This window comes from Antechinus flavipes, chromosome 5 (genome assembly GCF_016432865.1).
Source record: "Antechinus flavipes isolate AdamAnt ecotype Samford, QLD, Australia chromosome 5, AdamAnt_v2, whole genome shotgun sequence".
In the NCBI taxonomy this organism is placed as follows: domain Eukaryota; kingdom Metazoa; phylum Chordata; class Mammalia; order Dasyuromorphia; family Dasyuridae; genus Antechinus; species Antechinus flavipes.
Window position 1 is genome coordinate 159,930,846 of NC_067402.1, and position 22,011 is coordinate 159,952,856.

Below are 22,011 nucleotides of genomic sequence, written 5' to 3' on the forward strand. Positions count from 1 at the left end.
TCTATGAATGAGGAAATAGGAGGGAGTGAAAAAACCTAATTCGATGCTTTTTGATTAATTTAAGAGAGAAAGTCATTTTTCTCACAAAAAACATTTGTACATTGGCAGCTCCCATAAATAAATGCATAAAACCTGAAACAAGTTTGACTAGAGAAAACATCCCAAAACAATTGAAATACTGTCAACCAAGCAATCACTGACACAATTCAATATATTTAGTCTACCTAACAGGTCATTCAGAATAATTTGAAATGTTGGGTACTTGGCAACATGAACAAGAAAAATTAGGAAAGCTGAACATGAATTAGAAAAATTACCTTAGTCTATAAAAGTGTAACAATCTCTGTAACTCTTTGAAAATGTTAAAACAAGATTTTGAGGTAGCTTGATAGAGCCAATTCTAGAATCATGAAGTCATGAGTTCAAGCATGGCTCCTACTTCATACTGGCTTGAGTAACAACTTCTTGGACAAATGACTAACCTCTAATTGCCCTTAGGCAATTCTCAAAGACTATAAATTGCAGAGCAAGTGCTGAGCTCCTAGGAGAGGGAGATCCCATAAAATCACAGTCCAAAGGGATAAAAGAAAAATGAGATATTATGGGAACAAGTTCAAAAAAGCTCAGGTTATAGGAACAATTAAGTAATGTATCGATTTATTTTCTCTTAATTAAAGCGGAGAACTATAGAACTTTGTGCAACCCAAGTCCCAAAGCCCATTCATATGGAACTCTCTCCTCATTGGTAGAGATCAATGAGGGTTACCTTGGTTCATGTGCCCCTCCCCCCTTCTAGAAAGAATCTTTACCCTGCCTTCTAACTCAGTCTCTCTGAGTATATTTTATTCCTCCTTTTAAAGGAATATTTATGGAACCATCATCAGCAGGAGTGATTTGGGAGTTTGGGACTACAAATAATTGCAGTGGTTATTAGTTTGAACTCTGAATACAGAGGTTTAAAATGGTTATCCCCCAAAAGAGTCACTACCCAACAGAAGATTCCTTAGAAAGAAAACAAATAATGCCATAAGGAAATAAACTCCTTTAGCAATTCTCTTTTAAAAATATAAAACATGAATTGCCTTTTCATTGTTTGTTTTAGAGTAGCATAAATCAAACAGGGAAGCCAAGGGGTATTTTTCTGGTAGAAAAATCTGAGCCCTGGAAAAATGCCAGGAAAAGTTCTGAGGCATATGTATAAATGGTTGGGAAGTTTAACTTAATTAAAAAAAGAAAAATTAGTAAAGGCAACCAATAGAACAAATCATTCTGTGCTGGTGATATTCTAGTAAATATTTAACAATCAGCTCTCCAAGAGGGGGGGAAAAATCACTCAATACAATTTGCTTTATTAATATTTTCTATACCACTTCAAGCCTAGACAATAACCAAAATAATAAATCAAACCCTGATGTATATGCAGGACTTCCTGATTTCTATGGTATAAAAGTTAACACTAAAAATTTCAAATTTGGCTCTGATGAGACAGTTTCAGCTGTCTCCAGGATACCCTTGTTTTGAGCCTTCACTGCTCCTCCATATACAATGGTTTTCTCAAAAGGTTGGCAGCCTTCCTTGGAGAGAATAATTTCAATCAAGTGGTGAGATCAGAAATCAGACTGCAAGAGATTAAATCCACCTTCCCATAATTAAGAATTCTTGTGTCCAGGACAAATTTTATTTGGGGAGAGAAGGTGTATTGCAGATGACAATCCACCATGAATTCAGGTTATCCCCATGAGAGCTTCCATACTAATGTATGTGACCAATACTATTCAATATCCCAACCTCTTGGGAAGTGGCAATGGGAAATAGCCAACTAATAGTAACAGGTAGACAGACTCAGGAGAATGATTCTATGGTAAGAGGCCCCTAAGGATATGGGCCAGCTGATCCATATAGAGGAGGGAGCTAATTATATAAAATAGCAAAGTGTAACTACTTGGAGACTCATAACAGAGAGTATATGTCTCATGGAAACTGATGTCCTGAGACAAAGCTCTGGTCACTGCTGCCTACTATGATTGTCAAGTAGGTGATGACTATAGATGATTTTTTTCCCTAGTCATTTGGATATTAAAGGAAGAACACATCTAGAATGATAGATTGAGAATTTATCAGCATCAAGATTTTTAAAGGATGAGGGAGAATTTGTCATGTTATATATGTTATGTGTATTTGTTATATTATATAACAATATAACATATAATATACATTATATGCCTCCAAAAATGCAAGGTGAGATCTACAACTTTTTAGTCTAAATGAGAATGAGAAGCTGAAGTGATTTGCCCAAAGTCTGCACCTACTAAATGTGAGATAGGATTTAAATTCAGTTCTTTCTACCTCCAAGGTTGGTGGTCTATCTAAGCCCCCTAGCTAACAAAACCTTCCTTTCCCCCCAAGTTGGGAATGACTTTGCTCAAAACCTCATATAGGGATTTGTTTTATGCCTCTCTAACATACTTATTGGGCAGTTAAATGGAGCACTACAATCAGGAACATCTGAGTTCAAATATGACCCCAGACACCTCCTAGCTGTGTGATCCTGGCTAAATCACTTAACCCTCATTTCCTCATCTGTAAAATGAGCTGGAGAAGGAAATATCAAACCACTCTAGTATATTTGCCACGAAAATCCTACAAGAGGTTACAAATAATTGGATATGACTGAAAAACTATTCAACAACAAAATATACTTGTTATATAATATTCCACATTATAGTTACCTACGTTTGTCTCATCTCCCTATTGGAAAAGTATAGTAAAAAGAAAGTGGATTCCTAATCAGAAGAACAGACTAGACTATTTTCTTATGTGATCTTGGGGAAGGGGAAGGGAACAAGCAATTAAGCATCGGTTCCGTTCCATGGTGATCTGTCTCTAAATGCCCAAATATTTAAATTTAATCCTTTACATTTAATCCTCACAACAACCTTGTAAGATTTTTTTTTAATTTGCTACCAAAAAAATTGGTACCAAATCTCTATTTGGTAGTTGAAGACGTGAATTGGTAGCTAGAGTTTCTTCATCTGGAAGTTCTCACCATCAATAAAAATCACATTACAGTTATTATTTTATCATATAAATGAATGAATGAATGAAATCCATAACTGAAAGGATAAATAGTTGATCTTTACTTATGAATCTTGTAACCCAGAAACCTACTTTACCTTGTTAGAAAGCAATTTACTTAGTATTACAAGACTTCTAAGTGTCTGAGGTTAGTTTCGAAATGAGGTCCTCCTGACTCTAAGCTTAGTGCTCAATTCACTGTCATCAATTCTCTCACTTCATAATCCTCATCATTTCTTCATCTGCAAAATAAGGAGATTGATGTTTAAGGACTTCATCAGCTCTAACTGGCCATAAGTATACTAAGTTATAAACTTCATTAGTACAGGAAAAATTGTTTATTTCTCTAAAATCAGAGCAATATTCTGTATATAGTTTTGTAATTGTTCAGTCATTTTTCAGTCGTATCTGACTCTTCATGACTGGTTTTCCTTACAAAGATTTACCATTTACCATTACTAGACTGATTTACCATTCCTTTCAGCTCATTTTACAGATGAGGAAACCAAAGTATAGAAGGGACTTGCCTAGAGTCACACAGCTAGTTAGTAAGGGTCTGAGATCACATATGAAATCAGGAAGATGAGTCTTCCTTACTCCAGGCCTGGTATTCTGTTCATTGTGTCACCGTGTTGCCCCTACACTTAACAAATGCAATGTGGCACAGAGGATAGAAAATCAGCCTAGGCCCAGAAAGATCTGGATTGAAGTTCTATCTCTGACACATATTTATGGTATGACTATAAGCAAGACATAGCTTCTCAGTTATCTAGGGAAAACTCTAAAATTTGAAGTTTCAGAAAATGTGTCAACATGCATTGATAGTTTCTTCATTTGGGAGTTCTCAATATGAATAAAATCACAAATATAGTTCTTATCCTATCTTATGAATGAATGAAATCACTAACTGAAAGGATAAATACTTGGTGTTTACTAAGGTATCCTGTGACCCAGAAACTTATTTTTCCTTGCCAGAAAGCAGGGATTCCCATGGAATTCATAATCCCTACTTCATTACACTAAAGGTTAAAATTCAGGAACAGTCCTCTTGAAGGTCCCATCTCAGAGATGTATGTTAGTCCTAATTTGAATGTTGCCAGCATACCTATGGGGAGCAAATAGAGAGATCGATGGGCCATTATCCAGATAATAGCACAGAAGGAAAAAAAAAAGCAAGTTGTACAAAGAGCCTTGAGGGATGCCTTAAGAGATAAAAGGGGAAAGAATTAGGAACTACTGTCAGTGATATTGAATAAAGTGACAAGGGAGGTCAGATCACTCTGAAAGCAAAAAACTAAGTGAAACCCATGGAAGAGAATGAGTGAAGAATGACTGTTTAATCTCTAGAAACTTTGACAAAACCAAAGAAAAGACAGGCATAAAAGATTTTCTAGACCAATGATGTCAAACAAATAAAAACAGATATCTGCTGCTAGTATTGGCTTAGAAAAACACAAATTAACATTATCTGTGTTGAAATATATTTTTGTTTGTTTTGTTAAATATTTCCCAATTACATTTTTGTGGAGTGTTTGTGGGTGTTTTGTAGTCCCCGAGCCTTACATTTGATGCCTCTGCTCCAAACAGAAGTTACTATTACTTTCAATGTGGAAAAGGAAATTCATAATTAAGGGGATGGCATTCCTAGCAAGAACAAGAAGTTGGCTTTCAAAAAGGATCCATTTGTTTTTAACATTGCAGTGAATCTTAAAGATATCAATTTTACTGGTTGAAACCATCTTCATGAAGCCATTGTTTAATTCATTGTTAGTCAAAACTTCAGATAAGAAAATGCTGCTAATTCACAAAGAAGCAAAATGAACAGAATAAGTAAAAGTATGGCACTATTAAAGTGTCCATCCAGTAATGCAAAAACACTTCTCTTTATTTATAAGCACAATACTCTTGGAATCTAAATTCCCATCATCATCATCATCATCACAACTAACATCTATAGGGTATTTTATAGCATAGTGCTAATTGTTTTACAATTATAATCTCATTTGATTCTTGATGAATCAAAGAGGAGGTATCATCAAACTACTGATATTTTTTTAAACCACTATGAACTGGATTGTAGATAATTCATATTGAAGTGTGCTTTTCTGTGTCCTTGTTGGTTAGTTGTCTTCACATCCCCAACAGCCAGAGAGACTTACCAAGCAAATTTTCTCTTCCTAGGTGCAGACCACAACCATGTGCATCTCTGTTAGCCTGAGTGGCTTTGTGGTCCTGGGATGTCTGTTTGCACCCAAAGTGCACATCATACTGTTCCAACCCCAGAAGAATGTGGTCACACACAGACTCCACTTAAACAGATTCAGCGTTAGTGGAACTGGAACCACTTACTCACAGTGTAAGTAGAGAAATCCATTATTTGTTTTTAACCTGCCAGCCAAAGCAATGAACTACAGAATGGGTGGTGGAATGGTTGAGGTAATGACATCCAGATTTTCCTGAAAGACATATAGCTTCTCAGTCATTGTTCACTGTTAACTAAAAGGGTACCAAGAAGTTTATTCCATCCACAAGTGTCTCCCTATTGACTCTGAAATGCATTGGTGGTAAGGACTTTGCGAGGAGGGAACAGTTTACACTTAAAAGACAGGGAATGAGACACATTGATACCCATCTTTTTAGCACTGCCATCTGATACATATGTGACCATGAATAAATCTTTTATCTTCTCTGAGCCATAGTTTACTCAGTTGTTAAATAAGAAGATTAGACTAGGTGATTTCCAAAACTATGAGCTTATGGCCATTCAATCAATAGCTTATCAACTATCACCATGCCAGGTACTTTGGTAGGTGTCAGAGATGTGAAAATAAAAAATGCAATAGTTGGGTGGCACAAGGGATAGAGCACTGAGCCTGAAGTTGAGAAGACCTGAATTCAAGTCTGGTTTTAGACTTTTACTTATGTTGTAAACTACATAACTTCTGTCAGTCTCAGTTTCCTTAATTATAAAAAGGGCATGATAATAGCATCTACCTCCCAGGATTGTTATAAGGATTAAATGATATATATTTGCCAGGTGACAAATGAGTACAAATGAGGTATGCTTGTATAAAGTGGGCACTTAGTAAATGCTTTTTTGAAAAGGGCTCCCCTCTCAAAGAATATTTTGTAAGAGAAAGATAGTATGGAAATACATTAGTATATACACAATAAATTCAAGATAGTTTCAGTAGGAAGGATATACTGGGAAGCCTAAGAAAGGCTTTATGCATTGCAGCTGAATTTTCTAAGAGGCAGAGATGAGAAGGTATAAATCAGGTATGTGCCCAGCAAAGGCACCGAAATGAGATGAAATGTTGTTTGGAAGGAAGAGAAGGCTATTTTGACTAGATTGTAGAGTGGATGAAAGGGAGCAATGTATAATAAGCCTAGTCAAATCAGTCTGTTATTAATGTGTAAAAGTTCCTGGGAAGGTATTATTTTAATCTCTTCATAAACTCTTTGGGGAAGGTCATGAGTTCAAAAGAGGAATTGGTACATAGCTTACTGGTAGCCAAATGAGGAAGGAGTTAATATTACAGAAGAACCAGGACTATGGAGAGCACCTAAAAGAAAAAGTCAACATTCAGAAAGTATTTATTTCTCATTCAACAAGCATTTATTAAGTATTTATTATGTTATAGAAAATGTGTTAAATGTTGAGGATACCAAAAAAACCATCCTCAAGGAGAAACCTTTGAATGAAGTCAGGAATCTTGAGAAAAGTTGTTGTTCACTCATTTCATCTGTGTCCCATTCTTCGTGACCTCATTTGGGGTTTCTTGGCAAAGAGACTGGAGTGGTTTGCCATTTCCTTCTCCAGTTTATTTTACAGTAGCAAAGACAAATGTGTACTTTACCATTTTGCATGAGGTCAATCAATTCAGGCTCCCTGAGAGTAAACCCATTAGTGCCCCAATTTCTGCAACTAAGTTAAGTAAGATCTATTTAATACTTTTCCCAGCAGCAAATGAAAAATACTAATGAAGTAGGTTCTCAGGAAAGCCTGGACCTCTAACCTTCATCAGAGAGCTGTTAGAGGCTCCAGAGTCTTAAGAACTTCTCATACTAAAACCCATTGTCAAAATGATTGCAATAACAGAGCACTTTAAGGAATGTGAAATCAGTTTCTTTGCTTCTTTCAAAAACACGCATGCTTATTTCCAGAGCATAGAAACGTCACCCACAAACTAGCCTGGCCATCCAAGATAATTAGTCTAAACAAGGCAAAGCCGAGTTATTGGGGTTATAGCCAATTAACACTGTCAACTCTGAGATTGCACCTTCTAAAGCAGGCTGGAAAAATTCCTATGATTTGAGGCTACTGGGAAGTATTTCCAACAGAAGTAGACAGGTCATTGCTGACCTTTGCTGATTATTTGAAAAGTGAACACAAAACATGCAAGAATGTCCATTGGTAGCTTTGGTTACTGGGACAGGATTGAAGCAGGGAATGAGACTTTTTATACCTACTATAATTAATTCAGACTTCAATAATTCAGAAATATCATCATTGGAGAGAAGCTAGGAAGAAATTTATATCTGCCCTTTCTCTCTGAACAACAACAAAAGCAACCCCAAAGTATAAATAAGATTATTAATGGACTTTTTATCTAATATATGATAATGTGTTTTTTTTTCAAAAGCACCAGTGTGCATAGAAATAATGCAACTGCAATATGAACAAAAACCACACTTTTTAGACTAAAATGTTTTAATTACTTTTCAATTTATTCTGCTAATAGAAGCAAGATCTATACTTAACCATATTTGGTTAGCCTACTTTGAATTATATCCCTGCCAAGAAAAACCTAAATGGGGTCATGAAGAGTCAGGACTAAAATGACAACAACAAAATTTTGAGTTATAATTACAAATAAATAACTGAATGTGATAAAACTGACTTTTTCTTCAGAAACATATATCCTAGTGTTTTCATTGATGCAGACTGATTTCTTCTAATTAGTCCAAATAGAATTATCATATAATCAAGTAAATGAGAGTACTAATAAAAAAAACAGTCTAGAAGTATGCCATCTATCAACCTAGAACTTACATACTGCTAGTCATTCTCAAAGTACTTTGTAACCATTAACATTTGTACAGTTTAGATAATATGATTAGACAACCTTTTTCCCACTGTGATTTCATGCTTGAATCTTAATTGACCCTTACAATATCTCTGTGAGCTAATAAGTCGCAGATATCATTACTCCCACTTTGTAGAAAGGAAACCTAAAGCAAAAATCCCAAGAACACATAAGAAATCAGACAGAATCCCCCCTAAAACCTAGATTTCTTGACTCCCAGTTCTTTGTTTTTCAAAGTCACTTTGCAAAGTACTTTGCTTGGAGCAAAAACAGAATGAATGGATGGATGAAACTGGAAATCTGGAGATCTTTGGCTCTATTCCTGAAAATGACTCTGATCCACAGCAAAAGTAGGAACAAAATCCTTGTCTATTTATGAAGTAAAAATGAATACCATTGGAACCTCTCTCACCTTCAGGGAATTGTATTTTCTTATCAAGAAATGCCTTTAAGTTTCCTTGAGTTCATCAAAGTGTTTACTTAAAAAAAAGGAAATATGTATTTACTGAATGATGCTATGTGATGCTAAATATCTCATTTGATCTTCACAACAATTCTGGAAGTTGTTTTCAATGCTCTTATACAATGGATCTATTTCTCTGGACCTTGCTTTCCATTTTTCTCCCACACCCACACACATCTTTTCTATTTAGATAAAAAGAAAAGGTCGATTTTTTTTTATTTGCTCAATATTAGAAGTTAGTCATATAACCAATCATTTCCCAGGACTAGGGAAAAGGAATCCTATCCTGGGAAAACAAATGAGATTATATTATATGCCTTTGAAAATAATGATGCACGTGAATTTTTTTTCTTAATTCCAAAGCCCAGTAACACAACCATGTTCTACCTAAAATGGGTATACATAACATACATTTATATTCCTCAGTGAATTGGTTTACAGAATGGGGAACTATTAGACTATCTTTTGTTTATTTCTTATAGCAATCCTGCAGGTTGAGGATCATGTGATCTAAGAAAGAAATAAGCATTTATTAAGCACCTACTATATAATAGGCTCTGTGCTAAGCAATTTACAAATATTTTTCTATTTTATCCTACAAAGTAGGTACTATTATAACCCCCAATTTGCAATTGAGGAACCTGTGGTAGATAGCATTGAATGACTTGCCAAAAGTCACACAGCTAATAGGTATCTACAGCCAGATTCTGGTCCTGATTCTAAGCTTGGAGATCTATCCACCATCCAACCTGTCTTGTTTCCTTGAGTTTGAAGGGGTCTGAGAAATGAATTTGGGGACTATAAAGGATTTCACAGGCCATCTCTAGTCCAATGCCTTCAAAGTACAGATGGAGTAGATGAGACTAAAATGAAGTGAAGACTTGGTGTGGTCACACGACCAAGGAGTAGTAGAGTTAGTCTATGAAACTGAATCTTCTAACTCCAGAACCAAATAAATGCTTCTTTTCTATCTCAAAAACTATTGATCAAACTATATTAATGAAAGTTGTAAAGCAATCCAATAGCATAGAAAGAACACTAGACTGAATAACGGGCACCTAGGCAGCAACCATAAATAGAGTGCTGGACCTAAAGAGTAAAACTGATCTTCCCAGTTCAAATCTGGCCTAAGACACTTATTAGCCATAAGCTTCTTACAAGTTCATTTTACAGATGAGAAAATTGAAGTTAAGAGGATTAAGGGATCTGCCCAGAGTCACACAGCCAGTAGCTATCAGTGTTAAGACTTGAAACCAGGATCTGAAGTCACATCCTTCATTTTTAATGGTAGTTCTTTCAAGCTAGTATCATGGAGACAAATTCTATTCTGCATTTTCCTCTTTCTCAAGCAAAATTGTAGTAAAGACCCAGACTTCTCAGGCTCTTGGTTAAGTCCAGTGATAACTCAGAGCAGAGGCTATTAAGGCACTGTGGTTTCCTACACTCCCTCTTGACAAAAGCAAAATAAAGAATAATATTATTGAACTGGATGGAAACTTCAAATTATCTAATCCAATCCCCTTATGCAAAAATAGGCTGGTAAATGTTTTTAACAACTAGTGAGGGGCAGGCAAAGTGGGGTTGTGAAATCATACCCACATAACACCCTCTTGGGTTTTATCTACATTATTAACATTATCTCCATAATGTCTTTAAGTCTAGACAAGCAACAAAACAATATGTCCAACCCTTATTTTTAGCACTTGCCCCATTTTTAAGTATAAATGTTCACACATTAATGATAAGCTCTTGTGAACTGCTTTGAGCCAGTTCAAGATGGTATTAGCACACTCATCTCACATATGAGGAAACTAAAGCCTAGAGAGATGAAATAATTTGTGCAGTGTCACACAGGCCACCAAAATTGCCCCATAGATCACCAAGAATATGTTAAATTTCTTTAGGGGATAATCCAACTCTGGTTCACTGATGTTGATGCAGACACATAAATGAAATTCAGGGTCTATGTCTTCAAATTGGTGACAGCTTAGCTTGGAATCAAGAGACCTGCCATGTAAAAAGGGTGTATTTTGTAAAACTTTTTTCTTTAGCATCATATGCTTAAGTCCTAAAAGCATCCTATTTAGATGAACATCCTATTTAGATTAATATATTTTTAAAGGCATTTAATACCTAAAGTCAGGTAAAATACAAAGAAGCTTCATTCTAAATTGACCCTAACCAGTAATGTCTTTCCTGGCCTTCTGAATTTTCTACCTCAACTCAATTACAATATTCATCACAAAAAAATATTCTATCAATGTTCAAGAACACTGAGACAAATTCAGAGAACACACAGTTGACAGGAAGAATACTTTGAAAAAATAAACCAACAAGACCTTCCTTTCAGTTCTGTATTAAACGGCCTCTTACTCTGTCAGCATGGGAATAGCTTTCTATCCATCACAAACAGCTCATGTCAAGATACTCACCAACAAAGATAATTTCTGTCTGGAGAGCTTAGCTATCCATATGATCAAGATGCTGCTGGCATTGATGGTACACACCATTAAGGAAACTTAATCAATCAGATCTGATGATGATGAATGAGGCAATATGTATAAGCAGTAACTGCCTAAAATTTTAAATCAAAGGTATTAGACTCTTTCCAAATTCCAAATTCCTAAAGAAATACACTATTTTCTTGAATTAATCATTTTTGGTTGTATTATCACCGCTTTTCTTCTTGCCTGTGTTATATCTCAATTCCAACTCAGAATGGGGAACTATTAGACTATCTTTTGTTTATTTCTTATAGCAATCCTGCAGGTTGAGGATCATGTGATCTAAGAAAGAAATAAGCATTTATTAAGTACCTATTATATGATAGGCACTGTGCTAAGCAATTCGCAAATATTTTTCTATTTTATTCTACAAAGTAGGTGCTATTATAACCCCCAATTTGCAACTTGTCTTGTTTCCTTGAGTTTGAAATATGCCTAAACCAGGGTACTTAATATTGTACCTGGATGTGAGAGAAACACAGATCTGTTTATAAATACATGCTCATATCATTTAATATTTGTTAAATTCCTTTATGAATATAGGAAATAGAGTGTAATGCAAGGGCGTGGGATGTGTTTACATAAAAATGGGTAGGAAGCATAGTGTAGTCGAAGTAGTACTAAATTGGGAATCAGAAGAGTTAGATTATAAGCATATCCCCACTCTATATAACTGTATGACTCTGGGAAAATCCTTTAACCTTTCAAAACAATTTTCACCTCAGTTTTCCTATCTGTATAATAAGAGAGTTAAGATAGATATTGATACTAGCAGTAAATCGTATGACCTGTGATCTGTTAACTAAGCAGGAGTATGTTACTTAATAAAATAATACACATTTAGATCGCATACACCTAAATTAAGCCTTAGATGATTTGCTTAGCACCCAGGAGAAGATGGCTAACAATATAAAGATAAAATGAATATACTAATTTTATTGTTCCTCTCTTCCTCCCTCTCTCTTCTTTCCTATCTGTTTTTCTTTATGGTTAGTTTTCATGGAATTATGTGAGGAAATTCCAATTTCCTCTAGTAAGAAATTTAAAGAAAACCAAAAATTTAAAGTTGGTGGATGTTAGAGTTACCACTAACCTTAATTTTAGGTAAATTAGGCAACCCTTAATAGAGTATGACTTTAGTGATGAAGGAATGATCTCATCATCCCAGAAAGGCACAACCCTTACTATGTAAGTGATATCTAACATTTCAAGCTTTCTATCGTTTATAGGATTATAGAAACTAGATCCATTTTATTCCATTAGTAGAGGGAACTCTCAAGGGAGGAAACTCCCTCTCTGTTAATCTAAATCAGCACCTTTTTGACAATTTAAAGATGCTTAGAAGGGAAGCATTTCACCAGGATTGTATATTTAGTTTTACATCAGAGAAAGTACTTAAACCCAGGTTTTCCTAATTCTGAAATTAGCTCACTATCCAACATTACCTTTCATCTATGATTTATACCCTAATATAAATGAGTTTCATCCCTTTTCCTGGAAATGCATTTTTTTTAGAAGAAAAGAGAGATATAAAAAATGGATACCGGAATTCCAAATAGCACAGAGAAAGAATAACAGACAGAAGGTTGAGGTTAAAGTTAACAAATTTCACCTCTTTTATTCAATAAATCTTGAGTGCCTACTAGGTGAATGTAGTGTGACTTCACAATTTTGTCTAGGATTGACCCTATCAGTTAATCTATCTGTGAGACCAATGTAAGCAAGAATCAGAGTGGAAAGAGTAGTAAAAGGTAGACCTGACAAATGCAAGTGGGGTCAAGGTTTACTTTGATAATTCTTAAAGATTAAAGTGATGAGCTTAAAATAAGAAAGATCTGAATCCAAATTTTATCTCAAGCATTTCCTAGTTGTTTGATACTTAGAAAGTTACTTAACTTCTCAGCTTCAGTTTTCTTGTGTGAAAAATGATAATAATAAAAACTTTAGAATTTCCCCTATGTGGTTGTTGCAAATTACAAATAAGATAATGCACGTAGAGAACTTAGCACAACTTAAAGAACTTAATGTGAAGTATTATCAGTATTATTATTATTCACAAAAACATATAAGTGGACCAAAGGAAACTGAATTATTAAACTAGTATATAACCGAGACAGAACATCTATCAAGCCACTTTCTTCATTTTCTGTAGGTATTAATCCAAGTCAAGTTTGGAAATACTTTTTGGAGGGATCATTTAAGATTATTTTCATTGAAAGGTAGTATATTGTTGTGGATAGAGAGCTAATACATTCTAATCATATGACTCTATGAAAGTTACTTAGTCTTTAAGAAAATATTTCTCTAATATATAAGACCAGGTGCTGATATGAGTTGATTTTTAAAAATATTTGCTCATCTTGGGGTTCCATACATCAATTAAATCACCGGCTAATCTTTATCCCTTTATTAGAATCACAGGTAGCCATTACCTAATTGAAAGAATTTTAGAATCTGTACCCCCATCATCCCAGTCACAATCATAGGAGAGTAGAACCATTACTTTACTCATAAAAGACGCATGTACTGGAGAGAAGTTGACCTTCTGTTTCTTATACAATGAACCTCCTATAATCCTTCCTTGGGGAATTTCTGACATCTCCACGAGGAATCTCACACTAAAACTGGGCTGCCAGGGTCATTATTATCCAGGTTACATCTATTAATCTCTACAAAATCTCCTAGGGCAGGCCTGAGGATTCCCTCTGTTGGAATAATCAGAGGGATAAGTGAGATAACAGGCTGGATGACCCAGCAGGAAAAAAGAGGAACCAAGAAACTTGTGGATATTAGAGCTAGCATGAACAAGGTATAGAAAATATCCAAAACCAAGCAGATATCCTTAGGGAAAAAATTATTAAGGGTCATTAGGAGCAAGGAAATGGGAAAATATGACAGACAGAGGCAAGCTGCAATGTCTGCTCTGTTAAAATATTTGTGTTTTATTCCAAGTCTGATGTATTACCTAGTTACATAATGCAATGACTCTGGGGATTTGAGCTCAATGCCATTAAATTGACTGATAGACTTGGCATCTGAAAAATCTATTAAACGAATACATTTAGCATTGATCGAAGGCACAGGGTATCAGAACAAATAGGGTCTTTTACTTCAAAGCCAATGCAGCCTGGTAAACTGTAGAGCTATTCTGTTCTGCATTAGGGAAAGAGAAAGAGGTTGATTGCATAGAGTGGGTATAAAACATCGATCTGGAGCAATGAATTTGTGAGACTAAATATGCCTTTTAATTGGTGTGAATTACCCTCAGCAATCAATGATGGGCTTATTAGGCCATTTGCAGTTAGCTATAGTTTTCTCCTTGAATGCAGAAAAGGGCTGTGTTATCTGCTGTCTTTCAATCCAAGCACCAATACCTCCAACTCCTCAGAAAGCCAACATTGGGCTCCCTTTGCTTCTTTTTTCTGGCATAATGAATGATTATAGAAATCTGCACAAGAGCCCTTGAGAAAATGGACTAAACTTACACTATTGAAGGTATCATGGGTTTTTATGAGGATAACAGCAAAACTTATTACATGCAAAAAAAGTAAGAACTCTTAGTTCTTTCACACATTTTTATAACCTCAGGGAATAACAGCTGTCTTAAATATGGGCTGCACTAGTAACCACTGAAAGAAAAATAAAATGAGACAATAAATGCATGGTTTAATTTTTTTACACTGGATCTCCCTCTTTTGCCCAGGCTAGAAATATGAGGATTTCAATTTGTACCCCGCCTCACCCAAGTCTCAGTTATAAAAATATAAAACTATTATTTTATTCATAAAGATTTACTAAGCCATGAATAGTCATGGGCACAATCTCACTCTGGCATGAAAGCTTTGACCTAATCCTTTTTTCTAACCTAGGCTAATTTGTCCATTCTTGAACTGACCCAAAGGGCAATCAATGTCAAATTTAGTGCAAACACCCTCTTGGTTTTATCTTGATAGCAGCTCAGAACTCTGAAGCTCAAGAAATCTCCCAACTTCAGCCTTCCTAGTATCAGGGATTAGAGATAAGAACTTCACATTTCAATTCCACAAAAATTTATTGAATACATATAATGCAGATGATCCCAAAAGTCTTAGTGCAGATTTAAGTTTTAAATAGCTTTAATAAATAGCTTTAAATTGCACCAAGGCATCCCATATATAAGACATGGTACTAGATGCTGAGTGAAAAATGACATTCATTGCCCCCAAGGAGCTTACAGTCTATCAGGAGGCGTGTAATGTATAAACAAAGATAATGCAAGATAAAATATGATTAGAACAAAGAAGAGGTTCAGAAAAAGAGCTGCAGGAAGTTGAGGGGAAGGGAAGAAAACTTTCAGTGAGTGATTATTAGGAAAACTCCATAAAGGATATATTAATTAAGTTGGGTTTTGTAAAAAGAGACTTTGGGGGCAGCTATTTGGTACAGTGGATAGAGAGCACCAGCCCTGAAGTCAGGAGGACCTGACTTCAAATCTAGTCTCAGACACTTAACACTTCCTAGTATGATCCTGGGCAAGTCACTTAACCCCAATTACCTCAACAACAAAAAAAAAAAAAAAAAAAAAAAGGAAAAAAGAGGGTTTTAACAGGCAAAGAGTGAGCCAGTCACAAAGAATATGATTATTTAAGTGTACGGAAGCCAGATCAGGGACCAGCTAAGAGTAAAGGTAGCTGGACACTGGCATGCAGAAATGGAAGTAAATATAAAATAAGGCTGGAAAGGCTCTTAAACTCCAGATAGAGGAATTTTAAACAATAAAGAGAGTCACTGAAGGTTTTGAGAAGAGAGTAATGTAATGGAAATTATGTGTTAGGAAGATTCACTGGAAAATGAGTGAAGGATTGATTAGAGAGGAGAGAGAATGGAAGTAGGGAAATCAATAAGAGAAATGATGCAAGGTTGAGGGAATTTGTTTTGCTTGACTATGCACATTTGTAACCAAGATTTCATTTTTCTTGTATTCTCAAGTGATGAAAGGAGGGGAGCAGTAAAAAGAAAATACTATGCATCTGAAATTAAAATAAAATTTAAGAGGTGATCCAAGCCTGAATTACAGTAATAGTGAACATGGAGAAAAGGACTTCAAAGCAAAAATTATTTTAGAGGCAGAATCAATACGACTTGGCAACTGATATATATGGAGAATGAGGAACAGGGAGCTTTAGATATGATCCTTAAGTTTCAATGGGGACACCACCAATGCATATCATAACCTTTACATAACAGTAATAATAATCATAGTAACTTTTTCCTTACAAAACTTTTCATTTCATTGATGTAGGAATTTCCTAGTTTAAAACTTCCTCTGTCTTAACAATTTATCTGGAGACACTGAGAATTTAAATAACTTCCCCAAGGCCACACAGTAAAAATATATCAGAAGTAGGATTTAACCCTTATCTTCTTTTTTCATATATTTATTTTTTATTAACACATCAATATATTCATATCATATAGGAACTACATTTTAGTCTTAACCTTTATCTTCAAATCAAAAAACACTTATTAAATTCCTACTATGTGCCAGCCCAATGGTTAGCTAAGTGCTGGAGATACAAAGCGAGTTATATACAAAATAAACTGAGAATAATTGAAAAAGAACATACTAGAATCGAGAGTAATTGTTTAAGACTTCCAAGCAAAGGTAAGATTTCATTTGGAATTTAGTTTGAAGGAAATCATGGAAAGGCAAAAGACAGAATTGATAAGGATGAACATTGGAGGCTGGGGGAATAGCCAGGGAAAGTGCCTGAGGAAGGATAGGAATGTCTTTTTTGTAGACCAGCCAGGAGGTGATTGGATTGAAAAATATGTGATTAAATATAAGAAAGCCAGAAAGAAGGAGGGACCCAAGTTAGGAAGGATTTTGTATACCAAACAGAGCATTTTATATTAGATCCTGGAAGCAGTACGGAGCCACTAGAGTTTACTGAATGGAGGAGTTACATGATTGTACTTGTACTTTTGGAAAATCACTTTGGTGATTAGAAGATAAACTGAAGTAAGGAGAGACTTGAGGCAGGCAGCAGACATATTGAGATATAAGACAGCAACAAAAAAGTGCCAGTGTCAAAGAAGGAACGAAATCATGTATGAGAAATTTTTCAGAGGTGAAATCAATAGTTTAGATAGTTGGGGTGAAAGATAATGAAGAATCAAATATAATTTCAAAGTGGGGAGCCTAAGGGAATGGAAAAATTGTGTTACCCTCTACAGTGGTGGAAAAGATTGAAAGGAGTTTAAGAGGAAGGTAGAGAATCTCTGTTTTTTTAAAAAGATACTTAAATGGTTTACTAGACATTCAATCAGTGATATCTGGAGGACAAAATGGGGATGTAAGATTGGAAGCCAGCAAGAGGCTGGGGTAAGATAGGAAGATTAGAAAGTCATCGCATAGAAATGTAATTAAATCCATGGAAACTGGTGAGATTTTCAAATCAAGTATTATAAAGGGAGAAGAGAAGAGAGCCCTTGACAGAAACCTGAGGGATATCTACAAGCAAAGGAGACTGAAAAGGAATAATCAGACATATCCTAAAGAGAGAATAGAGTATCAAGGAGATGAGAGTGGTCAATAGTGGTCAAAGCTTATAAGGAAGTCATAGAGAATGGGGATTGAGAAAAGGTCATTGGATTTGGCCATTAAGAGATCACTGGTAATGTTGGAGAGAACAGTTTTAGTGGAATTGTAAATTCAGAAGTCAGAAAATCTAGGGATTAATAAGAAAATGAGATGAGGAAAAATAGAAGCATCTTTTACAGATTACCTTTTAAATTAGATTAGCTACAAAGGAAAGAAAAGAGATAGGATAAGGGTTAGCAGGGATTGAAGAATCAAGTGAGAATTTTTTTTGAGGCTATGCATATGTTTATATGAGGTAGTTGACAGGGAGAGATTAAGTGATACAGTTGGGATGATAGAACGATAACCTATTAGAAGTGAAAGGATGAAATAGGATCACTTGAGAAGGTTAGCCCTATAAAGGAATAAGTTAACTTTATCATATGGGATGGGAGTGAAGGATGAAATAGTCACAAAAGGTGTGGCTAGAGAGTGCTAGAGAAGAAAAAAGAAAGAAGAGAAGCTCCTTAAGGATCACCTCAGTTTTTTCTATAAAATTGTCTAGCAGTAGTGAAGATCCAATTAAGATTATATAACATAAACATAGAGTGGCCCCAATTAGAACTGTTGTTTGAGTTTCTCTTAACTTCAGCATGATGTGTGTAGGAAGAAAGATAGTAAATGATAAAAGTGATCCAGGGATATAATTTGATGAAGCATAATCGATGATATGATAAAGGGGATAGGGAGAAGAGTATAATGTAAAGTTTAATTGGTTCACCAAGGAGTCAAGATAGGGGAAATGAAATAGGATATATATCCTAGGAGAAAAGTGAGAAGTCAAGGGATTAGAAATAATGATGTGAACAAAAGTGGAGATTTTAGGAATTCTTGAACATGGAGATAATGCATTTATGGTTAATTGCAAGATCAAGAATATGACCATCTTTATGACCGTGTTAGGGTAGAGGAATAGCTCAAAGCAAGTGAATAGGTTGAGGAATTGAGTGGTTAGAGAGATTGGGAGAAAATCAATATAAATGTTGATATCTCCTATCTTGAGGGTAGGAGCTGGAGAGGAAAGAAAAATTGCCAGAGTCATGGGAGGTCCAGTGGAAAAACATAAGTCAAGATGATACGATAGAATATCAATATGAATGTAATAGATATGACTAATATGAAGCTCAGAGAAAAGAGGTTACTGAGTGATGGAGGTATGGGGAGAAGCTGAAAGGAGCAAGGAGTATTCCAATTCTCTTCCTCAAACAGTGAGCTGAGGAGAATGAGTGCTAGTACTGAGAAGGAGGTCAAAGAGAATTGTGTCGTTTGAGGGGAGCCAGGAAAAGTTTCTCCTTCAGACTCTGAGATCAAACTTCTATCTACCATTTATACTTTCTCTATTAAAGTAGTAATGCCTGCCACTTTTATAGAAATTAAGGTTTGCATAGTGCTTTACATATAATACATCATTTATCCTGTGAGAGAGGTGCCACTATTACTATTACTTTCCCTATGTCTAGAGAAGGCAAGTGATTTACTAAGGTTTAGGTTGGAATTGAACACAGTTCTTTCTCTATAATCTATACTCTATCCACTGTGCCATACTGTCTTTAGTAGGACATCTTTCTGAGTTGCAAAGTGGCAAAAAAAATAAACAGAAAAATAAGAATTATTACTTGGTAGGCAACCTTATAATGAAGAACTTTTCTGAGTTTAACTAAACTGATTGCTGAATGAAAAGCACATGCCTCTTCCTCAGGCTCCTAAAAAAAGTCTATCCAGCTTAGAAGGAAATATCTGAGTCTCTCTCCCTGGGGATACAATATTACCTTTATACCATAATGAAGCATTGCAGTAAGACTTTAATGGCTCAAGAAACTCATACCATTGATAAAACAATAATTTCCTCTACTGCACACAGCAAACTATAGAACACTAGTAATATTTTTTCTGATAATAAAAGAAACAAAATTGCAAAAGCATATACAGAGCAATGCTAAAATGGAAGCTTTAATCACATAACAGTTAAGGCTCCCTTGACTCCATTATGAAATGCTTGAAAAATATAAGCTGCATCAACAGTCTCATGGGCTGTGGTTATTGTTATTTCTATTGCTCTACTAATAATACCTTGATTTTGGAGAATTTCTTCTAAAGCTTCTAGTCATTTTACAAAGGATAAGTCTTTTAATGGATAATGAAGTAGACAGAGACATATTATTTATTGCACTGGAATTTGCAATAGTGATGCCCAGAAGATCACTATTAGAAATATCAGAACTTTGCTCATTTTCTCTGTGTTTAGCTAAACACTATAGGGAGTAAGAGATCATGAGTAGGGCTTTGTGATTCAAATAATTCTTATACTAATCCCACCCCCTTCAAACTTATCCTGTCAAATAAGACTAGAATTATGGTCATCCCCAAAGACTAGTCCTGTATATGTCATGATATTGTGGATCACATAAAATAGATTTCTAGGCATCAAAAGATTAATGGGCTGATCTAAGAACACACAGTGAATTTTTATAAGTCTTAAACTAATTTCTATTTTCATACTGTATTCTTCAGATTATAAAAATTTATTCAATACCATCTTAAAATATTTCTCAAGTTATCTAGGCATACAAAATCTAGTGCTTAAAGATATGATGCAAAGATCAATATAACATAGATCCTTCTCTTCAATGAGCTTACAATATAGTAGAATAAATGTGATCTTCACAAATATATACATACAATTCAAAGTAATGTGTGAAAGATTCTAAGAGTTACAAAATACTATGAAAATTCATAGAAGAGAATTTCACAGAACAGGTGGCAATTGACCTTTGTCTTGAAGAACAGGTAGGATTTTAATTGGCAATGATGTTAGGGGTGGGAGTTTCAGGCAGGTGGAATATCTGGCACTCTAATTTAACTAGAGTTAAGAGTAAAAGAAGGTAAGGGTGAGGCAAGCAGATGGTGAGATTTGAAACTGAAGTATGATTTAATGCTAGAATTTAGTCATTTTTTCAGTTATGTCCAATTCTTCCTGACCCCATTTAGAATTTCTTGGCAACAAAACTGGAGTAGTTTGCCATTTCTTTGTCTACCTCGTTTTATGGATGAGAAACAAGAAAACAGGGGTAAGTAACCCAGTATGCATCTGAGTTTGGATTTGGACTCACAAAAATGAGTCTTCCTGATTCCAGACTTCACACTCTGTCCACTGCACCACTTAGCTGCCCTGATCTAGGACCATCCAAAAGACATAGTGAGCTAAATAGACACACTAAGTTAGATTAGACCTAGCTTGGGAGTTCCATAGGTGAACTGTTTAACTTACCCAAAGATTAGAGCATAAATTCAGAAACACACAGGTATGGAGGCACAAGTCTCCAGTTTGTTGTGGAGAATAATGTTTGAGATTGGGAAAAAGAGGTCAGTGATGTCAGGCAGAGGACAGAGTGAATGATTGGAGAGTGGAATGATGCATAAAACTGAGGCATCTAAGAAAGAAACTAGCAACAAAATCCATGGCCTCAAAAGATTATATACACAAATATTCAAAGTATAGGTAAGAAGTAAAGATAATTAGAGAACCTAAGACAGAGATAAATCTTAGTTAAGATTCACAAGAATAAGCATAATTACCTATGATTCTAGAAATGAGTGCAAACTCTTGGTCAAATGTGTCATTTATTCCGTAAGATACAGAAAATAGGGATTGAGATGAGGGAAGGACAGAATAGTATTATAGGTTAAGAAGATATACTTATGTGAAGAAATCCAGAATGAGAGGAGGGAAGCATCATAGCAAATGTTACTTGGAATAATAAAAGTTGAGACAAAAGCAAACAAAATAAATTAGTTATAAGAAAATAAATTTGTTTTAGAAATAAATCATAGGTCTAAAAAGGAAGCATGATATAATATTGATGGGAGTTCAATTATCTAGACATCTACTATAGCTCTCTTTTCCTTTGCTAAAAGCAGAGTAACTGATAACATCTTGGTTTACTTTTAATTATTTATCTTTCTTCCTTTTCTGCATTTGGTAAGAAGGAAATTCTCTTCTAGACCTGCTACCCACTAACTAGGAGGAACTATTAGTTGGAATGGAAATGATGGGAACAATAAGAGGAAGTAATCACCTCATCTTAAAATCTGTGCCAGAAAGAAAAAGGAAAAGTGGCCCTAATATAACATGAGCCCTAAATTGTAACAGAGATTTCTATACCTCAAAGGGAGAAAGTCTAGGTAGAATCTTATAGATGGAAATTCTATGGGACAAATAAGCCTGAGGAGGAATGGATGAAGCTTTCACAAATGAAA

At 35.1% G+C, this 22,011-nt stretch overlaps 1 protein-coding gene across 1 annotated transcript in view; it reads left to right on the forward strand.

Moving 5' to 3' along the window:
* GRM3 (glutamate metabotropic receptor 3) overlaps window positions 1-22,011 on the forward strand; it is a 262,140-nt gene that overhangs the window by 235,341 nt on the left and 4,788 nt on the right. The window contains exon 5 of the mRNA XM_052000358.1: window positions 5,257-5,431. Coding sequence (XP_051856318.1) covers window positions 5,257-5,431 — 175 coding nt within the window. The remainder of the gene's footprint in view (window positions 1-5,256; window positions 5,432-22,011) is intronic.